Here is a 27,331-nt window from a genome sequence, read left to right as displayed (position 1 = left end):
ACAGTCACTGCTTTGCACTCATAGACAAGTAGATGTACATTTTCGTTTTGGTTTAAGTAATAATGCGTATATTGTATACAAATCTTCATATTCTTAAAAATCACACAAAGGAAGCAGCTCTGCTTTGAATGTAAACTTGAAGCCTTGTCACTGTACTCCAGGCTACTAACTCCGCACACAACCACGTTGCTTTCTGCATTGGAAATACCTTTACAAATAAAGTTACTTTTATTTTATGTAAAAGCAAGATTCACGAAATGTGTTTCCCAACATCTACAGCAAATAAAAGAAGATAACGTTCATCTTTACTTTTTATCCTTATATCTTCCGCATAGCAGCGCTAATATGAAAGGGAATAGCACTGCCAGCAGTATAGTAAATATTCCTTATATGATCCAAAACATCCGACCCAGATGGGACTCGAACCCACAATCCCCAGCTCCGGAGGCTGATGCCTTATCCATTAGGCCACTGGGTCAGTGCATAGTAGAGAGGCACGCTAACGTCTTGTATCTAGTACGCTCGCGGCAGCGTTCCACTCATACAAGGTGAAGTCTGCCTGTCTATGTTTGCTAAAGCCTCTTCTAAAAATGTTGTGTTAAGCCTCGGTTTCTTGGCACGAGGTATCTGCACTTGAATACAAACAGCTACACTAAAATAGATCTAATACTAACCCGGTCAGTGCAGATGGTTGCTTCCCGGCTCGCAGCACCACTAACCTCGTGGTCATCTATGAACAAGAATAGATCAGGTTTCCGGCGAGGGCTCTCCGAACGTACAATTAATTAATGGTGATTATTTTAAGTGCTCTAAAAAACAAGTTATTATTAAAACGGCCATCACATATCATGCCTTAAACCTGATATTAGAAGTTATTCGCATATCTTTCATACGAGGTATATCAAATGTTATTCTAAACATTAAGGACATTAGAAATAAAACTGCTGCACACGTTAATCTAGGAAATCGTCGTTTCCGTAGTCGAACAGACAGCTCCTGAAAATGGGACGTTTTCGAATGAAATCACTTATCGAATTAATCAGTGAGACGGGCAGGCTGGAAATAGTCACTCTTTTATTTTTTAGTGTTCATGAACTGTAAATAGTTCAAATTAAAAATGCCAGGTTCGTTAGAAACATGCCATAAGGAATTACTGTTTTTAACGCCGATCTCTAATGTTGGGAAACTGAACGCCTACTATTCTCTAATGGCGGTCTCTTTTCCCAAGCTTCAGCAGGGATCTTTTCACTCTAGTGTTGTCATCCCGGAAGCTCCGCCCTTTATAAACCCGACGGTGCTTGAAATAAAGGATGTGTTTTGGGCGTTCTCTCTTTTGCTCAGGACGCGTGCCGCTTAAACTTCTGTCTCAGCTGTAAGTTACTTTCCACAAATACTCCGCCGCTGTATTCAAGGCACAGGACATTGGTGTTTTCAAAATAAAATAATTATTTTCGAACAGTTATTTTCCTTGAGCATTTTGTCGATCTAGGAGTTGCACCAGCCTCGTACTTAAAACAACATTTAAGTACTATTGTGTTCGCATTTATTACTCTACTCCCAAAACACTATACTATGCGTGTACACTTGCCAAATGTTAGCCATACTTTGCAAAGAGCTGAAATAACGCCGTTTTTTAAGGATTCCAGCGACCTCTAAACTATATCCCTCATCTTAGAATCAGTCTACATGGTTTCACGTTACGTGAAGAATCATGAAAGAATTGCTCTTATTTAGAAAAGTGTAAGTGAGAAACTGTTCCGGTTTTGTGCTTCAAAAATAAACAACCGTGTTAGCCATCATGGGACAAATTCAGCCAAAAATAGTGAATCCTTGCTGACATGGGTATGTTCCTAAGATTTCTGTTGATTTGCTTTATCACGAGGAAGTCTCTAAACAAACCTTGTGTGATTTTAAAACTATGGCAGTCGTTTGTTTTTTTATCTTATCAGCCCTAAAACTCAATGATCAGATTATCGGAGCACAGAGGGTTAGTTACATTCTTCATACGAAGTCATGCAATGGAAAACATGGTATTTGGAGCAAATTGTACCACTTCACGACGAACAGGGCTTTAAGGATAAACAAGCATTGGCATAGCCAATAGGTCTCGCCCTTGGGACCTTATAAGTGCTTAGCCATGCAACAGTTGCATAACTAAACACTTATAAGGTCCCAAAAGCGAGACCTATTGGCTATGCCAATGCTTGTTTTAACTGCTGCAATCTATTGAAGCTTCACGGAGAACATCATAGCGGCCATGCGGCCGCGAAAGTGATCGCGATTAAACATCAAAGTGGCCGCGAATGTAATCGCGGTAAAGCGCCCACGCACATGCCCTGTAGGTCTAGGCTGGCCTGGTAGCACTTTTTGGAGCCCTCACAAAATGTCTCGCCATACCAGCGTATACGCTGGGTCAGGCGAGACCTAAAAAACTAGGGGTGGGGAGGTTTCAACAGGGCGTGGCTCGTATAATTAGAGGCATGGCTTAAAACACCTAAGCTAAAGACCTCTGTTTAGCATTGTGTGCCACCCGACTGGTACTTTCAGTTTTAGTCGTTGCATCCAGATATATAATACAACAAGTAACATTATACCTACAAGCCAGGACTATTAGCTTTGTCAGTGGTTGTTAGCTGCATAAGATAAATAAGCAACAACTATGGCTTCGTTTTATAGAATATTGAAAATGCTTCAGTTTTGAAATGATGAGACTGTGAAAGAACTATATAGATTCTCTTTGAAGTTACCTCAAAGGCGGCGAAGAGTGGTACTGCTCCAGCGTTAAGAATTTTTTTTCACCTCGAGAGTAGGGCCAAAAAGGAGAGCCCGAAAGGAACCCGTCTCATCACCTGCTTTTTAGAACTGCTGGTGCTGAGCACTGGCAGGACCCGGCCCACTTAAAGCCATGCTCACAAGTCTACTTTAAGTGAGTTTAAGTTTACAAGGGTGATACGCTATTTGAAGATCCTTTGCCAATGTCTTTGAATATCCAGACTTTTTGCCATTTTATTGGTTCTTCACTTTTGGCAAAGACACCTTCCATGGCATTCCCAAAGGAATACAAATCAGTTTACAATTTAGAACGGTGTACACTAACAGGGACTTATTTTTGACAACTCCTAAAGGAATAACCTAACACTAATGGAATGCAAGATTCGGTTAAAAAGTGAAATATAAACATAAACTGACTCCTTAACATGGATTACTGGAACATTCATTATTCAATGTTCGGAAATAGTCTTTTCCAAGTATAGTTTCAGTGTCTGTTCTGAAATACTACCGGATGCAAACCTAAACACACAAAATATTTGGCTAATGGCGCAAAAGTTTTAATATTCGACCTGTGTTTAGCTCCCTTGAATGAAAGTGAAAAATATTCAAGTGGAAATGCAGCTAGCACAGGGATACTTAGCCTAGCATTTGCCATCATTTTTTATTAGGTTTTTGTAGCCCTTACGATAAGGAAAAAAAATTCCGCCAATGAAGGTAGAAATGCTTGTGCTTGTTCCTTAAGCCACTGGGTAATGGAATTCCAATATTAGGTCTTGAGGAAAGGGTGCAGTGCCACAGGCTGTTTCTGGGTGTCCCAGGGACACATAGTAACAACCTGAGGTACTGCACCCTTTCCTTCATTAGAGGAATTTATTTTTCTTATTATGCTACTGCTGTCATCATTTTAAACAAAAAAAAAGCATTTGCAACACCTATAGCTCACATTTTCACTAATGTGAGGCCTATTGCATTGCAAATGCTTGTTCTAATTTCCACAGCTCGTGCAAACATGAGTTTCATACATTGAAGAGAGTTAGTTTTTCTTCACTTTCAGCCATGCTGTTGTACAATATGGCTAAAAACCATTGACAGAACCAAGAGCTCTCGCTTAAATGAGACTTGTTGGCTTCGCCAATGCTTGTTTTATAATTGGTACCAAAAAGGGGGGTATGATCCAATAAGGCCCATTTGTGAGGAGGGATTTATGCAATATAGTCCAACAATTATATACCCCACGATGCCATCAATCCACATACAATCTTTCAACACAACATCCACTTGAACCCAGTGTGCTTAAGAGTTAATCTCATAATTTATTTTATACATATTTACTCGATTTTTTTTTTCTTCTTGCTTTTATCTTGGTCTCTTCATCTGCAATATATGTGCAACATCAAATCCAAGAAATAAAGCCACAATTAATTAGAAACAAACAAAAAAGAAAATTCATGACAACTCAAGACAACGTATTGGACACAATCCAAACTTCTCGTGAAACTTGTGAGGATGTAAAATGTCCAAATTGTTTTCAGCTCACAACGTTTAATATCTTCCCCTCTGGGGATGAAAGAACACCTTTCTGATTTCTTCTCTTTTTATGACCAATTTTTTATTCTTAGTCAGTTATATCACTGTTTTATAGCCACATGTTGTATCACTTATGTTTAGAGAAGGATCTCAAACTTCTTCCCCAGATATTATGCCAATGCATTTCGACCTCTGTGTGGATCGGGGATACATGCACCTTTATGTCGAAGTCGTAATCGGGGCATAACATTCAATCTGGACAATAATATGAAGACTAAATGAGAATTTGGATAATGGGTTTATTATAAGAACCATTTATTTTTAAAGTACATGCTTTCATATACATCTATGGCAGACATACTGTCCTTTATTGTGCCATGCCTATTTATTTTTAAATGCAGAGTCCCATGCATTTTATAATGTACAGTGTCCAGTATTCATTAACGACTACCAGTGCAGCAAGGATATTTCCATGCATGTGCAATGGTGGTAAATTTATAATGATTTTATGTTGATATTGCCTTAAGGTCTATTGCTCTTGCCCGAGTGTTACGTGCATAATTAGGTCACGGTGAAAGTGAAAGAAGACCTCTGGGTGAATTATATTGTTAACTTTATGCCTATCCCATGCTGTAAAATGGTATTAAATAGGCTATTTAAGAAAAATGTATAAAGCGTAGAATAAAAGGACCAAGCGTCGTAAACGATTCGTTGTTTTTTTAATCAAAAAAAGTGAAGCCTCGTAGTACTGCATATATTACATTCTAATTAACTGACTGACTTTAGAGATGTATTTCTGTTGCAGACTGGATTCCCACTTTGAGAATTCAAAAAACACCGGCCCAACTGGTTCCTTTGTTTCCGCAACAGGCGTTCACGAGTCAGTCACTGTGTGCGCGGCCAAAATGGCGGATTGTTAACTGTAATATCTATAAACTACATTGCCCAGGAGGCAAAACGACATAATAGATACAATTTTAATTTTTGGACCCATAGTGATCGGAATTACGCAAAATACATACAAACTACATTGCCCAAGAGACAATGCAACATTACAGATAACAATCCGCCATTTTGGCCGCGCACACGGTGACTGACTCGTGAATGCCGGTTGCGGAAACAAAGGAACCAGTTGGACTGGTGTTTTTTTAATTCTCAAAGCGGTAATCCGGTCTGCAATAGAAACACATCTCTAAAGTAAGTCAGCTAATTAGAATGTAATATATGCAATACTACACGAGGCTCCACTTTTTTAATAAAAAAACGAAACTAATTGTTTATCATGCTTGGTCCCTTTATTCTTAACGCGCATTAGGAAATCTATTGATGAAAAGGAAAAGAATCGCATTTTGAATGCGAACTGCCGTAGAACTCGTGGTGAGCCCGCTTTATATATTTGTCTTAAATAGCTTAATACCATTTTACAGCATGGGATAGGCAAAAAGTTAACAATATAATTCACCCAGAAGTCTCCTGTCACTGTCACTGTCCACTAATTATGCACGTAACACTCAGGCAAAAGCAAGAGACCTTGAGGTACTATCTAAATAAAATTATTATAAATTTACCACCGTTGCACATGCATGGAAAGATATTTGCTGCACTGGTAGTATTTAATGAATAATGGACACTGTACATTATATAATGCATGTAAAAATAGACATGGCACCATAAAGACAGTATGTCTGCCGTAGATGTATATGAAAGCATGTTTCTTGAAAAAAAATGGCTCTTATAATGAGATCATTATCTGAATTCCCATTTATTCTTCATATTGTCCGGATTGAATTTTACGCCCTGATGATGACCTCGACAAAAAAAAGCACATGTATCCCCGATCCACAAAAAGGTCGAAACTGCGTTGGCATAATATCTGGGGAAGAAATTTGAAATCCTTCTCTTCACATAAGTGTAATATACCACTTGTGGATATAAAACAGTGATATAAGTGACTAAGAATAAAAAATGGTCATTTAAAGAGAAGGAATCTGAAAGATGTTCTTTCATCCGCAGAGGGGGAATACATTAGTTGTAGTGAGCTGAAAACAATTTGGACATTGTACATCCTCACAAGTTTCACGAGAATTTTGGATTGTGCCTAATACGTTGTCATGAGTGGTTATGATTTTTTCTTTTTTGTATATATGTTTCTAATTAATTGTGTCTTGATTTATTGGATTTGATATTGCACATATATTGCAGATGAAGAGACCAAGATAAAATGAAAACAAATTTTCGAGAAAAATGAATGTTAAACATAAACTGAGATTGTGCAGTTGTAGGCCTGGCGAGCACCAAGCAAAGAGAACTTGCTGCGCCTCCTAGTCAAGAGGTTGCTAGGGTATCTGATAGCTGATTCGTTGTTAGCATTGTGACGACATATGGTAGTTCTAGTCTCAAGTTTTCATGGGCATTGTAGTTGTTTATCTTAGATACTGTTTAAATAAATCTAAGTAGATGCAATATGAGCCTCCGGTCTTGTTCTAAAATTACGAGTCCCAGAACTCACAGTGCTGGGGGGTTAAACACCTGAATTGACTGTGTCACATATGGTTGTTTTTAGGGCCGACTCTAGGGCGGTGCAACCGATGCCGCCGCACCGGTTGCTGGCTTTCTGGGGGCGCCATGTTTGCAAGTTTTTATAGGACTTGTGCCCTGAGAAAGGGGTCATTTCGCAACCAATGCCAGCACAAATATTCTTTGATTTCGGACAAATATAAATCATCATAATACTTTGCCTGTACCCCTGGCCCAAACATCGTTCCCTTAAAAGCAATCTGCTGGGCATAGCATGCTCATTCTTTGAGTTACTGGACACCAGGCTTGTTACCTAGACTGATGGAATTGGCATTGAATTTGAAAAGGCCGTACTTCCGGGTACATGCTGCTATGCGTTGTGGTCTGATATCACGGAACGGAGGACTAGACTTCGAGTGCCAGTTATTCCATAATTTTCAAATAATTGTAATGAAAATGGGGTAGCTTTATTTGAAAATTGTCAATTTATCAATTGAAAACCACGTTAGTCCTTCTGTTGAAATAATTCGTGGTCTCGAATCATTCTTTCGCGAATCATCACAACGTAATTGCCCTTAAAAATCCCGATTTTTTTCCCCCGATTAACTGCTTTACAGCAGATACATTTTTACTAAAATACATAATTTAATTCGACGCATGAAGTATTATGTAAACCGTCTTTGGAAGAGACAAGCGCGTCATTTATATGTATGAAAGTAAAGGAAATCCTTAGTTTTCTGTCGTCGGCCCTATCTATTAGTGTATAGAACGCACCATTAGAAGGTGGCCGCCGCGTTTACGAAGCTGCCTGTCTAGTGTTTGTTTATTTTTTTTCCTCCAAGCCCAAGATCCTCACCCCCATTGGACCTCTTTTACGACGTTTGACGTTACGTCAAGTAGGCAAGCATAGGGGGCGGGTATGTCTTACGGGGCGAGTCTGCCTTGCCGCATCATGGTCAGGGTTCAAAAGAACCAATGGCAGCCTTGCTTTCCCTCGAACTGACCAATAGTAGGAAGGTGTGGCGGGTGATTTAAATCGCACGGGAAGCTGGCTGGGCAGAGTTGCTTTTGGATTGCTGAAGGAGACACACGCACAGGTACTTGTCATTGTAATATGGGCTCCATGTCTTTATAGAAGGTAAATAATTTAGATTCTTGCCCACGGAAGGATCGCAGTTAATAATTTTTTAATTGTCGATGTTCACTTTAATTGTGGCTTTGGCTCTTTAAATCTCGAATGTTTTTGTGTTTTTTAATAAAAGTTCTTGACTGTTATAGTCCCCATTTAACAGTTGCTGCTTTTTCTCTTTCGTTTCTGGAAGGCTCTTTTATGTTTGCCAAGTGTATAGTAAAGCTGGTTGTGTTAGCTCATAGTATCTCTTGAATTCCCTACTGAAGCCGCACTTTTAGCGTAAGTTTTCGGAGGGGGAGATTTGGCGTTTAAGAGCAGCCTCCTATTCCTGAATGTAACTAGGTGTATGCGGATATGTACTAGTTCGTCTGTTCGTTGCGACTGTCGATTACAGTGTGAAGTACTGGAGTTGGATACGACAGCATGTGCCCTATGCTGGCAGTGTCTTGACCATTTAAAACGTTAAAGTGTAGCTTAGCACGTGTGAGTAGCAGCACTTCGGACGAATCGCTGCGGGGTGCAACGAGAGATTCCGTGCTTCTTGCTGTGAGACGCTGCTCCAGTGACCCCTCTCCTAATGAGTACATATTTCTAAAATCAAAGTCCCTATCTGAAACCACGTGTACTGCGGAATAAGCTTTCAAGGGCTACGGTTTCGGATCGCTAATTACCGACTGCGTATTACCTCCCTTTTCTGTGGATTGTCGTGAAAAATAGTTCTATCGTTACTAAAAAAAAAAGTTGTCCTCCAGTGCCGGTTGTTTGTGGTTTCCTATCAGACAGCAGTACCTGGCATGGGTGTACGTCCACTGTTAACTCGCCTTCTGTATTCCATGTCTGTTTCAGTTTTGACACCCTCTCCTCCCAACATGTCTACCAACGAGAACTCCAGCACTGTGCGCTTGAACCGCTTTAAGAACAAGGGCAAGGACACTTCGGTAAGTACGTTACTTTATGGGGTTAGCCAAATTGACACAGTCGGGAATGTATTGAGCGCTAGTGTGCGAGCTCTCTTAAAACCAGTGACTGCATTCTACTCCCTTTAGGAAATGAGGCGGAGAAGGATTGAAGTGAACGTGGAGATCAGGAAAGCCAAGAAAGACGATCAGATGCTGAAGAGGAGGAATGTAAGCAGTTTCCCCGATGAGCCCCTCTCGCCCCTGCAGGAGAAGAACCAGAACGGACAGGTGAGGAGCATGGAGCCCGGCCCTATTGGCCTCTAGTGCGATCTTGAGGGGAGGATGCCATTTTTTTCTGGCAGGACCCCGATGTGATAGTTTACTCTTTGCAATTTGAACCCATAAGCACATCGGTCGCTCTGTCAGATTTGGGAACCATTCGTAACCGTCACTGTCAGTAGTAAAGATGGATGTCGCGTTCGATAATTCCGTTTTTTTAGTTAAAAACATTAGTATAAAGGTTAAAAAAAAAATCTTCTCTTTCAAACACGCCATTCTACGTTCTACCATATGAATCCTGTATTCTACATTCCACATGCACCCATGTGTATCACACGTTCCATTGCCTAGCTCAACACCATGATTCTCGGTCTAATCGCATACACGACTGCAGGAAACCCTAATGTGAACTCTGCATATACGTCACATGTGCTAAATCGGAGGGGTCCACAAGTTATTTGTATCCTCTGATTCAAGTTTATGCCCCTCCAGACGACGTAGGTCTTGTCGGGGCTTTAAGTTGGATGAAAGAACTGTGGGGGTCTCAAATGGGTGTGGCCAATATAATTAAGGCCGTGGCTTAAACCCCCACCTATAAATCTGTACTTAGCAGAGTGCCGCCGACTTATTTGCTGTTTCTCTTGTATCCAGATGATACAAGTAACATCACTACAGCAAGTCAGGACTATTGGCTTGGTCAATGGTTGTTAGTTGCATAAGATAAATAAGCAGCAACTATGGCTTGTATATAATATTGAAAAAGCTTCCACTTGGAGCCCTGGTGACACCAGGACAATGTTGCTGCTCCTGAGTTTCAAACAGAGAAGGGAAATCCAGAGAGAAAATGACTTTAAAGAATTTACCTTCCCCCCTACAACGCTCACCTGCCATGACGTCATGCTGTAACTTCTCCACTAGTGAGCCGTGTGAAAAGTGAGCACGCGCACATCGATGTGCCTGCTGTGACTTCAGTCCGGGAAAAATACTGACTGCCAGGGCACAAAGCAGACCCCGATAGAGAGCAGCTATAAGCCCCTTTTACAAAGCTGCCGGTGCTCAGACCCGGCCCACTTAAAGCCCTGGGTCTTGTGAATTGGCTCTGTGACTATAATCTCTCTAGTGTGCGGGGAGGGGGGCGGCAGCAGTTTTTTTTTTAAATTTCTGGCAGCCAAACTGGAACTAAATGCCATGGGACCTGAGCCTTCAGAAGCGAGATTCGCTAAAATCTCAAGACGTGGCTTTTCAGGCGCCAGACTCTACCGGACTATGGATATGGTGCTATCCCTCTAGGGCAGGGACACTCCTTGGAGTAACCAGTCACTTTATAAATCCTTTAACATAACATGTCTTAGCTGATCAGTAATCAAACACAAGCCTGGTCCCAAGCAGGGATCCTGCGCAACCTCTACCCAATACTAACTCCAGCTCTCAAACCTTGGATGCACCTGCCAGGTGACTTCCATTGTTCAACACGCTGGCCGCCCCGTTAACCCATGTTTCCCGATTCCGTTACCCCCTTAAAGCTCTCCTCTTACCACCAGCTTGCTGCATACCTGAGACTCCATTCGTCTTAATTTTTTTTTTTTTTTTTTACCTCTTTAGTCTTAATTTACTGATCTCCTCCAAGCACTGACTTAGTCTGAAGTTGAATAAACAATGGTACCAATTTGGCGTTGGTCTTTGTTCCCTCCGCATCTTTCCTGGTGACTTGTCTGAAACTGCACCAAGAGTAACAGCTACTAGAAAAATGTGGCTTGCAATGTCTTCCAACACAACCCTGACTTGAGAGCCATTGGAACTGCTTTCACCACCCTATTCAAGAGATTTCCCCATTCCTTTTGCCTCGATGATGCAAGCTACCCTGGTATATTTGATTCCACTGGCTGTTTTATCAGCACAATTGTCCATAAACTCTTCAGGAATACCTTCTTTGCAACAAAAATCTTTCCAGAGTTCACACCATGCCCATGGTCACATCACTTACCACTTGTACCTTCAGCCATTTGGAAAAATAATTGACCTAAACTAACAAAGACCGACATTCTACCCACGGCTATGTTTCTCCAACGTCTATCTGGTAAGTCAACCATGCAGACCAGAGCTAGTAATGCACTTAACCAGCCTCCATTCCCAGCAGAAGTTTTCTCTCACTTACCCCTTGGTTCCAGACATCTCACGATGTCCCTCATATGCTAATTTCACTTTTTTTTAAAAAAAATTGTATATATAACCCGGCTGGAGGCACCAACTTGTACACCAATGTCCCCCTCCCCAACAGCCTCTCAGGGTCGATCACTCGTCAATATTTGTTTAACTAACCCACTCACTCCTTGCTGCTTCATGTAACGAGATTTTACCCCGGTTATCAATAGCATCATGCGCTTCTACACTCCGCCGCTCCCATTTGCTCCACACGTACGTTCCATTACCTGCCCCAGCTCAAAATACTGTCTCCCCCCCCCCCCCCCCCCCCATTAAATTGATATTTTCATTGCACAATTGATTGCAATAATTTTAATCGAGCCATATACATATAAATTGCATATATTCCAATATTAAAGTGTATATAATTTATCGCCCTGTTCTGGGATTTAAAAAGTTATAAACCCCATTTGGGCAACTATTCAAGGGTTTAGTGCTCCATTCTTCCTCGTGGTTGACCAGGAAGCCAAAGTTTAAACTCTGCTTGATTCTAATTTAGCAGGCAGTAATTGCGCAGGCTAGCTGTGTACAGCCTCTGCAGTTCAGAGATAGCAATCGACGGCTTCAATTTAATCTTCCTAGGAATGAACCAGTATTTTGACAATCCAGTCTTCAACATGAGGTATTGAGCAGGGTGGACGACTGGGGCATCAGGAGAGGTCCACCTTTGGCCTAGAAGGCCACCTCTACCCATTTGGAGGCTACACTTTTGAACTGTGTATGCGTATATGTATGTATATATAATTTTTTTTTTTTTTTTGGCTTCAAGCAGCTATATCCACACAGATCTTGATATTAGGATCGGCCTGCTTCTGGTGCTTTTTGCCAATATTTTATCTTCTATGATTATTAAGTTTCATCTGTTAGTGGGGAGGGCCAAAACCACTTCATTTAAGCCTCTTTGAACCCAACTTTTTCCGAATGTCTACCAGTGGTTTGTTTTGTAGTTTTCACACTGCTCTATCTGTACTTAGGTGGCCGTTCCATGGTCGGTTGATGAAATCGTGAAAGGAATAAATGGTGCTAACTTGGATATCCAACTTCAAGCTACTCAAGCGGCAAGGTAAAGTGCAGACGTTAGGAGCTCTTAGTTTCTTTTGGCAAGTTTGTGTTTTGAAATGCGTTTCAATTGTAAGATGTCATTCAGACGAAGCTCTGGACGGTGATAAAGGAGTCCTAGCTAGGGTTGCTGACTTTCCCTAATCACTTTGCAAGAGAGCACATTTTAATATACTTTCTAGAGAACTGGGTGCGATTAGGCATCGCAGAGCAATTGTTGGAGTGAAATTCCAAGACCACCTCAAAGGTTTTTTTTTTTTGTTTTTTTTTTTAAATCACACTGCCAGATATTGAGTTTAGGGGGCCTGCTTAGGTCGTAATCTTTAGTTCCAACCCCTGTATCGCTTCCGGAATTGAACCCTTACTGCTAAATATTGGCAGCTTTGGTGCTACAAGTTTACAAAATGATTGTCATCCAAATTGAATGAAATGGTCTTAGTACCTGAAACTCAATGGTAAACTGTATCCACCAGAGATACTGCCCAGTATCCTCCTGCGCTGCCAGGTTGTTAAAGGTCTCTGAATATTTCTGCCCTTTTCCATATTTGAAAATGTTGGGAGGGGTTTTGGAATGGCTACAATATGTCGCGAGTACTATGAATACACCATTTTTTTAAAAGACTTTTATTAATTTTCATATGAAAAGCAAACACATCTCCATCGCCCAATGCCTGGACGATAGCCAGGATCAAAAAGAAATATCAGCAGTTCAACAATCGCAGCCTAGCCCCATATCTACCATTCCATACAATAGCTACATTATCCTACCGCCCACCATACATGTATCTTACAATACACCAGAGTGGAACAGCAACCCCCCCCCCACCCACTCACCCCCCCCCCCCCTCTTATTCAAAAACATCCCCAACAATACCCCCTACCACCCACCCAAGCATGTCGCCAGCTACCAAACTATTCACTAAGGCAGATGCGCCTCGTAGTCCATCTCCCACGTTCTCTACCACACGGGACACCGCAGTGAGTCAGGCAAGAACATCGGGAAACCTCATCTCTCCTGATCCCACGAGCCAGGTACCTCCCCACGTCCCACCCCCGCTCTTGCGGGTAAGTGTCGCTCAAGTGTCCCCTGCCACATCCCTCTCTTCCAAATCCTCCGCACCGTCACCTGGAGGGTGTTTTAGCAGCTCCAGAAGTGCCACCCGTGCCTGTGCCATTTCCTGAGACTTCTCACTGCCACTACGCCGGGCCAGCTGTAGCCTAGAATTCCCTTCACTCCAGCCCACTTCACCATCTCCCTGTTCCACCTCACCAAACTAGGAGCCTGCCTCGCCCTCCAATGGTATGTAATTTCTCACTTAGTCAGGATCAACCCCAGATCTATAAACTGGCTAGTAACCTTGGTCTTAGCGGTGTGCGGAAACCAATGCAGCAAGCAGAGCCCAGGCGACATCACTAACTCCCTTTCCGTCGGTCAGCAGGGCAGTCATCACCTCCCGCCAAAAGTCTCCCATATGGAGGCCCCTGAATGCCTATCTGCTAGAAATTGCTCAGTCCTCCATCACTAACTCTATCTGGAATAGTCTCCACTGGGGTGGGTTCAGTTGAGTTATCACGTGTCGAGTTAAACTGTGATCGCTCAGTTTCTCATTGTGAGCAGTACTGACATCTCAATGTACCAGAGGTCTTGAGTATGGAGTGGCCGTTCAACCTGGGCTATGGTAAAGTGTCAATTGTATGCTATATCAATTTTTATTTCTTGCATCTAAGTGTTACTTTGTAATTATGTACCCTGCAGAATGTTATTATTGGAAATGGTAAAGCTTAAAAAGTGTCTTGGTGATCGCCCAACAAACTGCTTACTGTGGATGTCTTGGTGTTTGGGGTTTCACTTGTACCGATTTTCCATCTTCTGAATGTGTATTCTGTTCACAGGAAACTTCTTTCCCGAGAGAAACAGCCTCCTATTGACAGCATTATCCGGGCTGGTTTGATTCCAAAGTTTGTGGCTTTTTTGGGCTGTACGGACTGTAGCCCCATTCAGTTTGAGGCGTCCTGGGCGCTCACCAACATTGCCTCTGGCACTTCGGACCAGACCAGGGCTGTGGTGGAGGGCGGTGCTATCCCCGCATTCATCTCCCTCTTAGCTTCCCCACATGCGCACATCAGCGAGCAAGCGGTGTGGGCCCTGGGAAATATTGCAGGTATGTGGCACTTGCTTAGAGGTCTGTTTTGGGGGTATTTGAGCTCTAGCCAGGGGATTAAAGTGCCCACCCAGTTTTATTAATCTCAATGAATGATTCAAGAGCTGCATGGGGCATTTTACTACTTTCTTGCCCTGCTCCCAATCAAATCTTCTTTCCTCAATACCTCTACTTTTCCCATGACCCTCTAAACTCTGTGTCCCAATAACTTTAATTTTGATCATAAAGTCTGTGGCCTAGTACTTTTTTTATTTTTTTTGGGTCGAGCATTCAAGACCTCTTGTATATACTTATGTGTATGTACTTTGTAGGCTCTGGAGATCAGCCCTAGGACTTGTCTGCTTCCACTTGGGGACTTCTTTTTCTGTTCAACTGCCTCTATTTAACTGTCTTGATAGAAAACCACCAGCAGATGTCAGTAAAATAACAATTGCTTTCTGCTGAGACTTTGTTTTTTCTTCTTCTGGCAACTGCCTCTAACTCGGGAGTTTCCAACGGGTAGCTCAGGAGCTACTAGTAGCTCACCAGTACCCTGGAAATGCATACCAGCAGAGAACTTAATTCAGAGGTTCTACTCTAGCCATATAAAAGAAGGTGACTTTGCAAGAAAAATAACTGGATTTTCTTTGAATGTGTTCTCCCAAAATGCAAACTACTTATTTGGTGGAAAACTGTGTATTCAGAGTAACTGATATGCTGAGGTTTGTACCCGAAGCTTGACAATTCAAAACAATATTTAAACTTCTACTAGAATGATAGTTTATACTAAATTGTGTAGATTTATAGCTTTTAGTATTTCCTTTGTGCCAGTGTGCACTTCCTGTCACTGTTATTAGTTATGTGAAGGCATTTTATTATGATAAAGCTTCTCCTGACACTGCTGCAAGCAACCCCATTGTATGCAACGGCTGGGTGGTGTTCACCTACTAAATATAGTTTAGACGAAATATTGTATGTAGACTATCGCAATATAAAGGTAAATTTAGTTCTATTTATATAATTTCGTTCTTAATTCCACATCTATTTATCTTGAGGATATACATCTTTGGGGTATCTATACCTACCGTTTAATGTACATTCCTGATATATTGGTGAATATTCTATATATTTTGGTAACACTCAATATTGTGAAATACATCAGGGTGACCACTTGTAATTCTGCACAGTGTGGACACTTTAGTGATGATCGCTGATGTGGTCACTGCTGTAACAATTGTCAAAGTCATTAGTAGCTCTGGACTATTTTCAACGATCAGAAGTAGCTCTCATGATAGAAAAGGTTGGAGACACCTGCTCTAACTTTGATAGAAAATAACCAGCAGAGGTCAGTAAAATACCAGAATCCCTTTAGCATTCTCTAGATTCCAGTCCGTAGAAATTGTCTTCCACAAGCACCTGTAGACTTTTTTTTTTTCTAATCTTGTATTTTCAGTGAGACTACTGAAGGCCCTGAATTTATATGAAAAACAGCTTTGGACTATACCATTTCCTGCTGAAAGGCAATATTTCTCTCCATGTGTTCCCATATCTGGCGTGTCACGCAGTTTGGTGCTCACTTTCCCTCCATGTTTAAGAACAGATGTTTCAGTACCCAGGCTAATGTGCTTCATAGCTAAATACATTTAAGGTCCCAAAGGCGAGACCGATTGCATTGCAAATGCTTGTTCCTCTCTTCACCCCCCCCCCCCCCGCCAATTTACTTATTTCCCTACCCCCAAAGTGGGTACACTTCCTCTATGGTACAGACCATTAAGTACACTCAAACGTTTTCCCAGGGGCCAAAATGTTTTGTCTGATGTAATTGAGGGCCGCATTGATGCCAGCAGGGTGGTGGTCAGGAGAAGGGTCGGTGCCGGTAAGGTGGGTTTACTGGAAGTGAAGGATGTACATCTGCGTGTTTAGTGTATGTATCTATTTATCACTTTACCCCTACTGTGGGGAAAAACTCTCCAATGCTATATTTCACCCTTTACCTCTCAGTATGTACTCCGCCTCCGTTCTGACCTGCCCCAACCTCCTTCTATTATGATCTCCAAAATAACCCTTTCTAGGCTCTTCCCTCCTTGGATCACCCCAGACTTCATTTTAATAAGATCTCTGAAACAACTCTTCTAAATTCTTCCATCCACTATCCCTCCTTTGACTCATCCCAAAACTCCTCTTACTACTATGATCTCCCTAATCCATTTCTAGAGCTCCCTCCCCCCCCCCCCCCCCAACTCCTTATACTCGTCCCAAACCTCGTCTCACTTCTAAACACTTTATAGACTCTTCTTTTTCTGACCATTTCTTCCCTCCCCTCTTCAATTATTAATCTAACTCAGACTCGCATGCCCATCGCTCAAATTTCACTATACTAAAACATTTTTGGTTCTGGAGTAGTGTGCCGTTTACCGAAAAACGATTTGACTCATCAGGAGTAGTAAATGCAATTACAACGAGGCGTGTGACTTCTCTTCATCGCTGAAGTACCAGATTGGCCGCTTGGGTGTGCTGTGGGCTGCGGTGTGGTCCCAAGGCAGTGCAACAAGTGGTTTTTTTATTTTTTTTTATTTAAATACTTGGTGACGGTCTAGTGATTCAGACGTGAAGCAGGGCGTTGCTTCCAGTCGTCTGAATGCGTTCAGTCGTAAGTGTTCTAGCGAGGCTGGGCGTTGATATGTTTCCATTCTGTTCTAGGTGATGGCTCGTCATACAGGGACTTGGTTATTAAATACGGTGCGATTGATCCCCTGCTTGCCTTGCTAGCTGTGCCCGATCTGTCCACGTTTGCGGTAAGGTTTTCTCCTGCTTGGTAGCTATGTATGGGTATAATGGCAAAGTTTGCAATTTAAATATCTGGCAATATTTTAGTTACCATTTTTCATACCAAACTTAACATCTGAAATCCTGTTTGTGCTCGCCGGTCCTGTCCCCATCTACACTGCTCAGAACAGCAGGGCAATCCTGCACATTCCTATTGCCCCTCCCACCATGTAACTTGAAGGATTGTGCTGGTATCTACACCTTAAATCGATTGTTCCCAAACCCTGTATTTGAGTTTACCCTGCTGAAAGGTGTTCTGCAGATGCTCTGCTTGCAGTGCCCTCCTAGTTTAGACTGTTGCAGTAGCCTATACCTAGTTTTCCTATTGCTTATCTCGCCTAGTTCCCAAGTCTACCATTCTGCAAAACTGTGCCCTCCGGCCAATCGTACTTTGTAACATTTATATAGCTGGGTTCATGTGAGTGTTCTGCCTTATGGAAATGTAAAGGTTGCTTTATCACCCCTAAATGGCCTGTTGGTCAACCAATGACGGTGTGTTCTATTACAGTGGGTCACGTCTCCCGTCAATGGCCTACTAGGGTTGCATTTAGTTTATAGCGCACTGCTTTACCACAGCTTCCAGTGTTCTAACATGGTTTTGTCCTTTTTAAATGCAGTCTGGATATTTACGCAATCTCACCTGGACGCTGTCTAACCTGTGTCGCAATAAGAACCCCGCCCCACCGCTGGAGGCTGTCCAGCAGATCTTGCCCGCTCTCGTTCGCCTGCTACACCACGATGACAAGGAGGTCCTGGCAGACACCTGCTGGGCCGTCTCCTACCTCACCGACGGGCCCAACGAACGGATTGAAGTCGTTGTTGGCACTGGACTGGTGCCTCGGCTGGTCCAGCTCCTGGGATGCGGTGAACTTGCTATTCTGGTGAGCCTTTGCTGCAGTGCACGGTAGCGTGCTGAGCTTATTTGCACTGTTGGGCGTGCCTTCTATTCGATGTATATATTGAAACTGACGAATACGCACCACCCAATAGCAGATGAACGGTATACCTCGCCATATATTGCGTCCAAGTGTCAGTGGGATGGTGCATTTAGCTTGTGTAAGAAGTGGCTCCCAACCCTGTCTTTAGTAAGTGCTTCGTAGTCACTGGTAATGCATCACCCTGGCCAGTTGTAGGGAGCAAATGGGGCGCATGTTCATGGTTTGATTTATGTATTGCATTATACATACATTTTGGAAGCTGGAACTAGCATTGGATAACACGGCAGTGTGCCCTGTCTTAAATTCCACACTGGCCTTATTGGAGACATTTGTTTTTGCTGTAATTGCATGTGTATGAAAGCTGTCGGTTCACAGCCCTCGCTGCTGCTAGGCAATATTTAGACTAACTTCCCTTTATAATATCTACGCAGGCCAGCTGGGTCTCGCATGCAAGTGCAAAGATCTAAGCACCTCTTGTCGTGCCACAAAAGTGCACCTCTGGATTTTGTGAATACGCGTCATCTTATCACAAACTGATGTTGCAGATCTATTGTCTTATTAAGCACCAGGGGATGCTTCAAAGGAACCGATACTCATGCTGTAAATTTGTTTTCTTCCCTAAAGACGCCTTCCTTAAGAGCCATTGGAAATATAGTCACCGGCACAGATGACCAGACGCAAGTGGTGCTTGAATCCGGAGCCCTGGCAGTGTTCCCGAGTCTGCTCAGCCATCACAAGAATAATATCCAGAAAGAGGCTGCCTGGACTCTGTCCAACATCACCGCTGGGCGCCAGGACCAGATTCAACAAGTTGTGGATCATGAGATTATTCCCTATCTTGTGGCCATTTTAATGAAGGTGTGTTACCATGAGCCAATGCCCATGTGTGGGTGGCCATCTGTTGGCATTGGAAAGAGTGAGGGCTCGCAGTGATACATGTAGGGTGTTCATTGAGTCAAGTTTTTTTTCTTTAATTGACACATTAATTTGGTTATGCCAGGCAACTTGCAGTAATTTTTTTTTTTTTTCTTAAGCGAAAAATGGTTCCAGACTTATGCGCTTTTTTTTTTTTTTTTTTTTGACTGCTGTATTGGATGCCTTCCAGGTTGTGCTTTCATGAATGTTGGGTTGATTTGCCACAGTGTAGATGGATGGCTTAACCTCGGACCCATATATTAATTTACTTATGAATTTTTGGTCTTACATTTTTAAGTTGAGCCAACATTTTGAGCAAGGTGGGTAACGTTCGTGTAGAGGAGCAACAGTGGTAGAGTGTACACTTTTTGCCATAAATGGAAGCATTCCAAAACTCTTAAATTGAATTGCAAGTGCACGATTGGAACTGTAGGTCTGTTTAATATACAATTCTCCCACTACAGGGTGACTTCAAGACTCAGAAAGAAGCTGTGTGGGCTGTAACTAACTACACAAGTGGTGGGAGCATCGACCAGGTGGTGCACCTTGTTCAAGCTGGAGTTCTGGAACCCCTGATCAATCTCCTGTCTGCCAAGGACAGCAAGATTGTCCAAGTTATCCTGGACGCAATCACCAACATCTTCTTGGTAAGTTCAGAACTTCTTTTTTAGGTAGTTCTCTGGTTCCATTTCAGTGCAGTCTAAATCGGCAGAACCTAAAATACATTCGAGCATTAATGGTCTCTTGGGCTGAGTTATGTTTCCTCTTTGGCGTGTGGAGATAGGGTTGGAGTGTTCTGGGAGTTGGCCCCCTTACTGGTAGGTTGCCTAGTAATTAACCAGTGTAATTTTCTTTCAGGCTGCTGAGAAACTTGACGAGATTGAGAAACTGTGCATTATGATTGAGGAGTGTGGTGGACTGGACAAAATTGAGGCGCTGCAGACTCATGAGAATGAGATGGTCTACAAAGCATCCTCAAACCTGATAGAAAAATATTTCTCTGCGGAGGTAAGTGCCAACCCCATTACTGTCTATCCTTTAAAAAAACAAAGTTTTTATTGGCACTTGTAGTAGGAATTACATTACGTTTATTGAAACATTTGGACAGCGATTATACATTCCTAAACAGTCCATTTGGTTATTCTTGCCATGTATAATCACCAGACCTTCTCAGAATACCCTCTTGTCAACCTATCCATGTAACTCTCCTGCCTACCCCTCACCCACCCTTGTGTCTGTAGTCTACCTCCAGTCTAGATTAATTCTTGGTCCAGCTCCACTTCTAATCTACTCCTGTCGTGTTGGGGTGTTCGTCACAACTCTGTTCTCTATGGGTAATTCTAAGTACCAGTGTGGGGGATGGGGGATTGCCCCTTAGGCCTTTGATCATTGCCTCCCAGGCCCGTACATCAATTTTCTCATCGTGCTGTCCCTTACCATCTATCCATGTAGAGAAGCGGCATACGATGGCTTCTGGGTGCATAGTTGCACTCACAAAACATTGACTGCCTGGCCCCGTTCATGATGGCGGTGGAAGGTCCTATGGCTTAACAGGCCTCTCATTGGGCTGCCTGAGTGAAAGTTGTGAAGTCACCCTTTCCAGAAAAGCCAGATCTGTTTTCTTTGCTTCAGGTCAGCACTAGTTATTTGCTGGACTGAACCTCTGCATACCAGCATGTTTAACTTCTCTGGCTGCAGGTAGTGTCCCCCTTACTAGCTAGGTTGTTGGTGCTGCCCTAGAAGGGGCATGTGAGTGGTGGTTTTTGCTATTGTCGGGCCTTGTTTCTGTGCTCCAGTTCACTCTGAGGCTTGCCTGATTCGTGAACCACATGCGGGATGTTGACGGAAGTAAGCCTTTAGTAGGCTGCGCCATGTTGATCCTCCTGTGGGGAGCACGGGTTTGCTTTCCTCTAAATGAGGAAACTAATGGCTTGTGAAATGGTAGCTGTAACTCCAAGCCAGGGAAGGCGACTCGTGGTCACGTATGTTACACCACCACCACCACCATCACACACACGTTGACTGCATTTTAAATCCATGCTGCTTGTATCTTTGTTGGAATTATAGATATTTTTTCTATTGCTGTACAGATTTGCTTCCCACAGGAGTATAACCTCGATGCGTTGATACTCTGGGCATTGTTCTGATTGTATGCGCAGCTCCGTGAGCTCAAAGGCAGCCCTGCGAATGCCGTGATTTGAGTTGCTCTTTGTTCTGTCCCCCTAGGATGAAGAAGATGCGAGTGTTGCTCCGGAAGTTACCACTGATGGCTATGCTTTCCAGATAGAAGAAAGCAATGCTGGGACCTTCAACTTCTAGCTGTCCCTCCCTCCGTCGGTCTGTTTCTGTGTACGTCTTCTGGTTTGTCATTTTCAATGTGAACATCTAGCACTTTCTTCAGCTCAAACATACTTGAACCGTTCTGAAAGGTAAATGCACAATGTGAAATTTGTAAATCTATACTGTCTACTCCGTTGTATTGTAAATAAAGTTTCTTTTAAAGTTAATCATCTTCCAATCGGTGTTTTTGTTGTGTGGGGGTGGGAGGGTATTAATCTTATGCAACAGCACGTAGCTTGTGGGTGGGTGGGTGGGTATCAAAGTAGCCTCATAGGCCAATGTCATTACTAAACCCTTCCCTTTCTTAAATGGTGAACTTTGAGGTGTGGCTTAACTGTTCAAAGAAGCTTCTGTAAGTGGTAGTCGGGTTTTGGAGTTCTGCTTCAGATGTCCTGGGCAAGAGGGCAAATAAAGATGCATTCCAGCCACACATCCTGTCATATATTGAAATTGCAGTTGAAGACACAATTTTTCTTTGAGATTATTGTTAGGAAATAGAAGTGTCCTCCTGACAGCAGTATGTCAGTAAACTATGAAGGCCCACACTTGACACCACCTGCCGTTACTACAATACCATGAGAACTGTCTGAGGCAAAGAGGTGCAGTGAACACAAGGTATCCCTGCAAGTTCGGGCCTAGCTAATAAAGGAGGGCACATATTGCCCGTCTGCTGAGATAGGGCGTCTTAGATCAAGAATTGTTTTCCCGACTCGTCTGCTTACTTCGCCCTCATTTCTTTGCCAACAACCATAATCACTTACTGTACAGCCATTAAGAGGGGGGTGGGGGGGGAGATACCCTTCGTCTTTCCCAGCTCACCACCTGCTACCACAGTCATTGGTGCTTGCATTACTTGCCTTTCGGGAACATTCATAATGTGACTGTTTTGTACATGGCGATTGCTCTGCAAATTAAGTGGGTCAACTAAGTGGGTCCACATGCCATTTAGGCAACTAGGTTTTCTGTGCTCATTCGTACAGTCTCCTATTTTTCTAGTCTTAAACTGCGACTCTACTTTAATACACTGTGGCCACAGTACTACATCCAATACGTGCATTCGTTCACTAGTTCTCTGTTCTAGCAAAACGCTGTAAGAGAACGAAATACTAGATTCATTTTCCCCTCCTAGATGAATAACTGCATAGAAAGGGTATAAAGGAAAATAATAGATATATAATGGCAGTACTATGCCTAATGCAGCTACAAGTACTATTACTCCAGGTCCTACGCTTATTGAAAAATGCTTTGTTTACTGCCATTGAGTAAAACTGCTTCTGGGCCTAATGTGTAAACACATTTACTTTATGTGGCTCGGAGGTAAACTAATCCAGAGGGCGGCTCGAGATGTTAATTACAGGCTTGCTTAAAGCGCCATGTTTTTAAAAGTTTTCTAAAATTCCCGTAGTTGGGATCCTCCTAATTTCTAGTTCCTGATGCTGGAGCAATAACTGAAATATGGATTCACCTGTCTTTTTATTGAAGGATTGATAGTACAAAAGGGTACATCTTGGATCTCATTTGAGTGGTTTTGGATTCGAGTTTTTATGAATGCTGGGCTTTTCATGTTAAGGGATTTGAATATAATGCAGCACTTTTAGTATATCTCTGCAACCGAGAGCCAGTGGAGTTTCTCATCACTGGGGAGATGCAACTATGTCTGGGAAGTTGGAAAAAGTCGTGCTGACTGAATCTGGACCATTTGGAGCCTGGGAGGGAGTCATGGAGGACCAGGTAGAGACCATAGGCATAATCTATTCTTGATATAACCAGGGCAATTATGACTGGAATCTGTGCCTCTGTAGTAAGGAATCTTACTTCTGCAGAGTTTTATGAAACTGGATGAAATCGCAGATCCAAGTTGAGGTTGCAGAGTTCCTTGTCTAGAAGGACCACGAGGCTTTCCTGACTTCGAGGGTGTGGAGCACCAATCTCACAGGGGCTAGCTTATTTTTGATGACCATCTGTTTTATCTGAGATTAGTTTAAGTGGTTGCTGTAAATCCAGTCCTGGATGAACAACATTGCCTTGGACGAACTTGGATTCCGAGGGGTTGTCAGTTGTAAAAAGAAGTGGACATAGTCTGTATATATACTTTTTTTTTTTTTTTTGAGAATGCACCAAGGGTCACATGTATGGATTAAGTGTGCAACAATAAGGAACGACTCAACTGGACACGAGGAGTTGCATGTAAAGCAGGCACATCAATTCTAAATATTCAACCTGACAGTTTGTTCAAGACCAGTCTTAAAACAGTATGTTAACTTGATTTATTTTTTCATATTTTTTGATACAAAAATATAAGTTCTAATACTTAGATCTAAAAAAAAAAAAATCAATTATAAATTTTTGGGGCAATCTGATAGTGGTCATATTTCATGTCATTATTGCAATGCAAACATTTCTACAGTTTCAATGGCCAAATCAGTATTTTAAAACCAAGAACCATGTTGATGTGCAGAGACTGGCGGCATGTTGACAAACTATGCTTTTTTCGGCATAGGCCTTTGTCAGGACTCCAACACAGTGGTTACTATTGGGTGTTCGAAGCAGACCCAAACTATCTTGAACAGATGAGGATTCCGGTACTGCCATATATTCTTGCAGTTTTAGTCTGCTTTCAGAGTGGATAAATCCCTGAATTGTCATATATTAGCAACATGTACTGATAAGCGTAGGTTGATGAACCATTGCTAAAAGGGGTGCAGCAAAAAAGTAACTTATTAGGAGTAGTGGTCTGTATAGTCTCAATCACCGGGTCACTTGTAAGGACTGTATTTACTTTCACCTTGTTTTAAAAGACACTGTTCATGGCTACCCATTACCTAGAGACTTTTGCCCCTACTCATATTGTCGGGTTTCACCCCACAATCAATTCACAAGTAGAGGTTGTGTCTTATGCAGACAATTGGAGACACAGACACCCAACTTTAGCTTCAAGGATTCCAAGCAAAGGTTCTCAATGTCAGTGTGAGGCCAGTATCAGTTTGATTCTGACTTTGATAGCTGGAGTCAACGGTTCTCAAATTCTAAATAAGACACTGCCCTATTTGGTTGTCACCATTATGAGAAATACTTTCACTTCCAGCTTCATGGTAGACCAGCAGATCGCCATGCCATCGAGTATAGTGGGTCTGTCCAGGAGTGAGGTGAGGAGACGGTCTACAGGAGTCCCTCCTTCCAATGGGTTCAGTGGGAGCCACAGACCTTTCCCTGGTCAACTGCTTGCTGTCTCCAGAGTCTGACAGGTTCTCTGTCCCTGACCCAACTTTTCTCTAGAGGGACGGCCTAGGAGCTCCACCCGGTTAGCCCCAAGTTCATGGGGCTGACAGGTCTTCTACCGGAGGAGAGGACATGAGCTTGTGTCTGTTCAAAAGTTGGTTTCCCAGATTTCTTACCTTTACTCTTGAAGGGCTGGGTCATTATTACAGGCTTATACAGCTTTTTTAACCCTCTACTTTGTGCTCCGGTATTGTGCTGGTATTCCCAGCATGGCTTCTTTGGATTTGAGCTCTACCTCTACTGAGATCATTACCTAGCAGACATTCTACTGAAATTGCAGAGGACACAAGCTTTTTTTTTTTGGGGGGGGGGGCGGCAGTAAACCCTCCCCATTCCAAGGACACCATAGCCATGGGATGAACCTTAGTTTGGTTATCAGCACATGACTGGATAGGTCTCTCGTCAAATACTGCTATGGGGGATATCTTGTTTCCCAGTACCATGGTGACACTTGCACCTGTGTCCCTCATGGCTCCCACTCTAACCTCATTAATATGTGGCTCTGTATTTTTCCAGATTACTGGGCCAGACAGCCAGGGCAGCCACATCCACCCCACCACTGAGAAAAAAGCGTTTATTTGGGGAGGCTTTAGAAGACTGTTTATTTTTGTCCTTGGACTGTCCTACATCTTTGCCATGGGGGATTTAGTAACCTGTCTTTTGGTCACCCCCTCATGAGACTTTTTCGACCCCTTAATCTTGACCCAGTGATCAGCCTTCTTATTGAATTCTTGGGGAGAGACAGAACCTAGGTTCACCTAGTACTGATGCAATTTTTCGGAAACAGTTACTTAACAGATGTTAATGAAATTATAAAGCCCTCATTGACTTGCACAGCGCTCCCTTTTAACCAGCCACCTATTGTTTTTACTAAAAGTAAAAAGCCCATAATCCGGGTATCTTCCATGAGGTCATATTACTAGGACTCCTGACCCTGAATGAGGCAGATGCTATCCCTGCACTTTCCTGAGAACAGCTCCCAGAGCCCAAATACTTTTGGCTAAGCCATCTCAATCTACAAGCCCTCAAAGGCTGTTGAACCACTTTGTAATGTCACCCTCCACATATTTGGAGTCAATCCCTTTTAGGATTTTAGCGTAAAGTTTCCTTTCTAAACCTATTTATTAGTCTACTGCCACCATTGATGGGTTCTGAGTACATTTAGACCCTTTCTCTTTGCATAGCCAAGATTTTGGCTTCCAGGGCTGCTCTCCTGGCTAGTCTCAAGATGTTCATCCTCGAAGGTCTTCACTGGACCCTGTTGCAGTCTCTATATACTATATCAAAGTAAGGTGTGTTCAGAATCAAGTGGATCCCCAAAGGTAGGCAGAAGTAAAAGTAGATATAAGTTACTCTTTGTGGTAGTGTGGGCGAGCAGTAACGCTTCATCAGAGGGTAGTGTTGAGCATTAATTGTACACACTCAGGAAAGAAATTTCACACACTTTAACTGAACTCTGACCAATTTGTTTTGTATACAAATATTTAGTTATATTATATTTCTAGAACCAAGACGGGCCTGGTACAGGTAAGTGTAATAGTACTTTGCAAGAATAATGCAGTTAAATACAGTTTGAGTGCACGTGAATGTAATTAGATTGGTTAAAGGCAAGTCACTTGTTCATAAAACAGTTTGAATTACTTTTCAGTTACTATTGAGAATTTTTTAAGTTACTTTTCAGATTACTTTTTAAGTTACTTTTTCTACTCCGTATGGTATGCCAAGATATTACACTGGGAAGTTTTCTAGATAAGGTGAGTAAATCAGTTTTTGTGTAAGTATACAGTTTCTTAAGGTTTCATGATTTTTCAACTTCACACTTGGAACATTTTTCAAAGAACTGCAGTCCATGCAATCCTATAGGAGGAAATTTGGTTGTCGGTTTACAGGTAAGTACTTAGTTTTGGTTTTGTAGGGTCCGAACAAGGGTTTCTCCAGGGTCAAGGATGCACCCACTAGGGCAACTGGGTGCACAGTGCTGTGGCCTAATGTTATCCAATGGGGGGGTAGAGGGCCTCTGGTTGGTGGCTGCTCACAAGCAGGCCACCAGGTTGCGGGAGCTAAGCTCCTCGACTTAAGCTCAGGCCAAAGAAGGGATCCTTGCTGCTTTGGGTTTGGGTGCCCTGTTTTCAATGGGAGTTGCCGGTTTTGGGTGCAGGATCGGTCCTGGAAATCTTCCAGGAGGAACCAACAGCTGGGCAGGTAAGTTGGAGGGCTTGGGTACGTAGGCGTACCTCGGGTCCTCTTCTCTAGAACACAGGGTGACTGGATACAGGGGTGTCTTTTGTGGTCCGATTTCACTTTACCTCACCACTCACTGTTGGAGTCAACATACAGAGGCTGCAGGTGACTGGGGAGTCCTGGACGGGTCAACCAACGGAGTCCTGGGGGATCTCGCTGATACCGTGGGCCACTCTGACTCGGGCCGTAGGCGTCTGGGGCAGAGGTGGTTCCTGGCGTCTGGTTTCTTTGTCCTCTGCAGACTGAGTCCTTCTGTGGTGATTC

At 42.8% G+C, this 27,331-nt stretch overlaps 1 protein-coding gene and 1 non-coding gene across 3 annotated transcripts; one reads left to right on the top strand and one right to left on the bottom strand.

Annotated features, from left to right (window-relative positions):
• Positions 1 to 405: 405 nt before the first annotated feature.
• TRNAR-CCG (transfer RNA arginine (anticodon CCG)) lies at positions 406 to 478 on the bottom strand. The gene has a single exon. It is a non-coding gene; the product is annotated as a tRNA-Arg (tRNA).
• An 840-nt stretch (positions 479 to 1,318) lies between these two features.
• Positions 1,319 to 21,714, top strand: KPNA2 (karyopherin subunit alpha 2). 2 transcript variants are annotated; one of them, XM_085617255.1, is made up of 11 exons: positions 1,319 to 1,372; positions 8,795 to 8,886; positions 8,995 to 9,135; positions 12,303 to 12,391; positions 14,281 to 14,549; positions 17,229 to 17,323; positions 17,972 to 18,235; positions 18,917 to 19,150; positions 19,672 to 19,854; positions 20,066 to 20,215; positions 21,434 to 21,714. In XM_085617255.1, the coding sequence occupies exons 2-11, from the start codon at positions 8,818 to 8,820 to the stop codon at positions 21,524 to 21,526; spliced, it is 1,587 nt and encodes a 528-aa protein (XP_085473381.1). In that variant the 5' UTR covers positions 1,319 to 1,372; positions 8,795 to 8,817; the 3' UTR covers positions 21,527 to 21,714. The 2 variants fall into 2 exon arrangements, with proteins under 2 accessions (XP_085473381.1, XP_085473380.1); XM_085617254.1 differs by lacking the exon at positions 1,319 to 1,372 and adding an exon at positions 7,787 to 7,913.
• Positions 21,715 to 27,331: the final 5,617 nt, after the last annotated feature.

This window comes from Triturus cristatus, chromosome 7, assembly GCF_964204655.1.
Source record: "Triturus cristatus chromosome 7, aTriCri1.1, whole genome shotgun sequence".
Classification (NCBI taxonomy): domain Eukaryota; kingdom Metazoa; phylum Chordata; class Amphibia; order Caudata; family Salamandridae; genus Triturus; species Triturus cristatus.
Note: the sequence above shows the minus strand (reverse complement) of the source record. Positions and strands in the feature narration are given on the sequence as shown.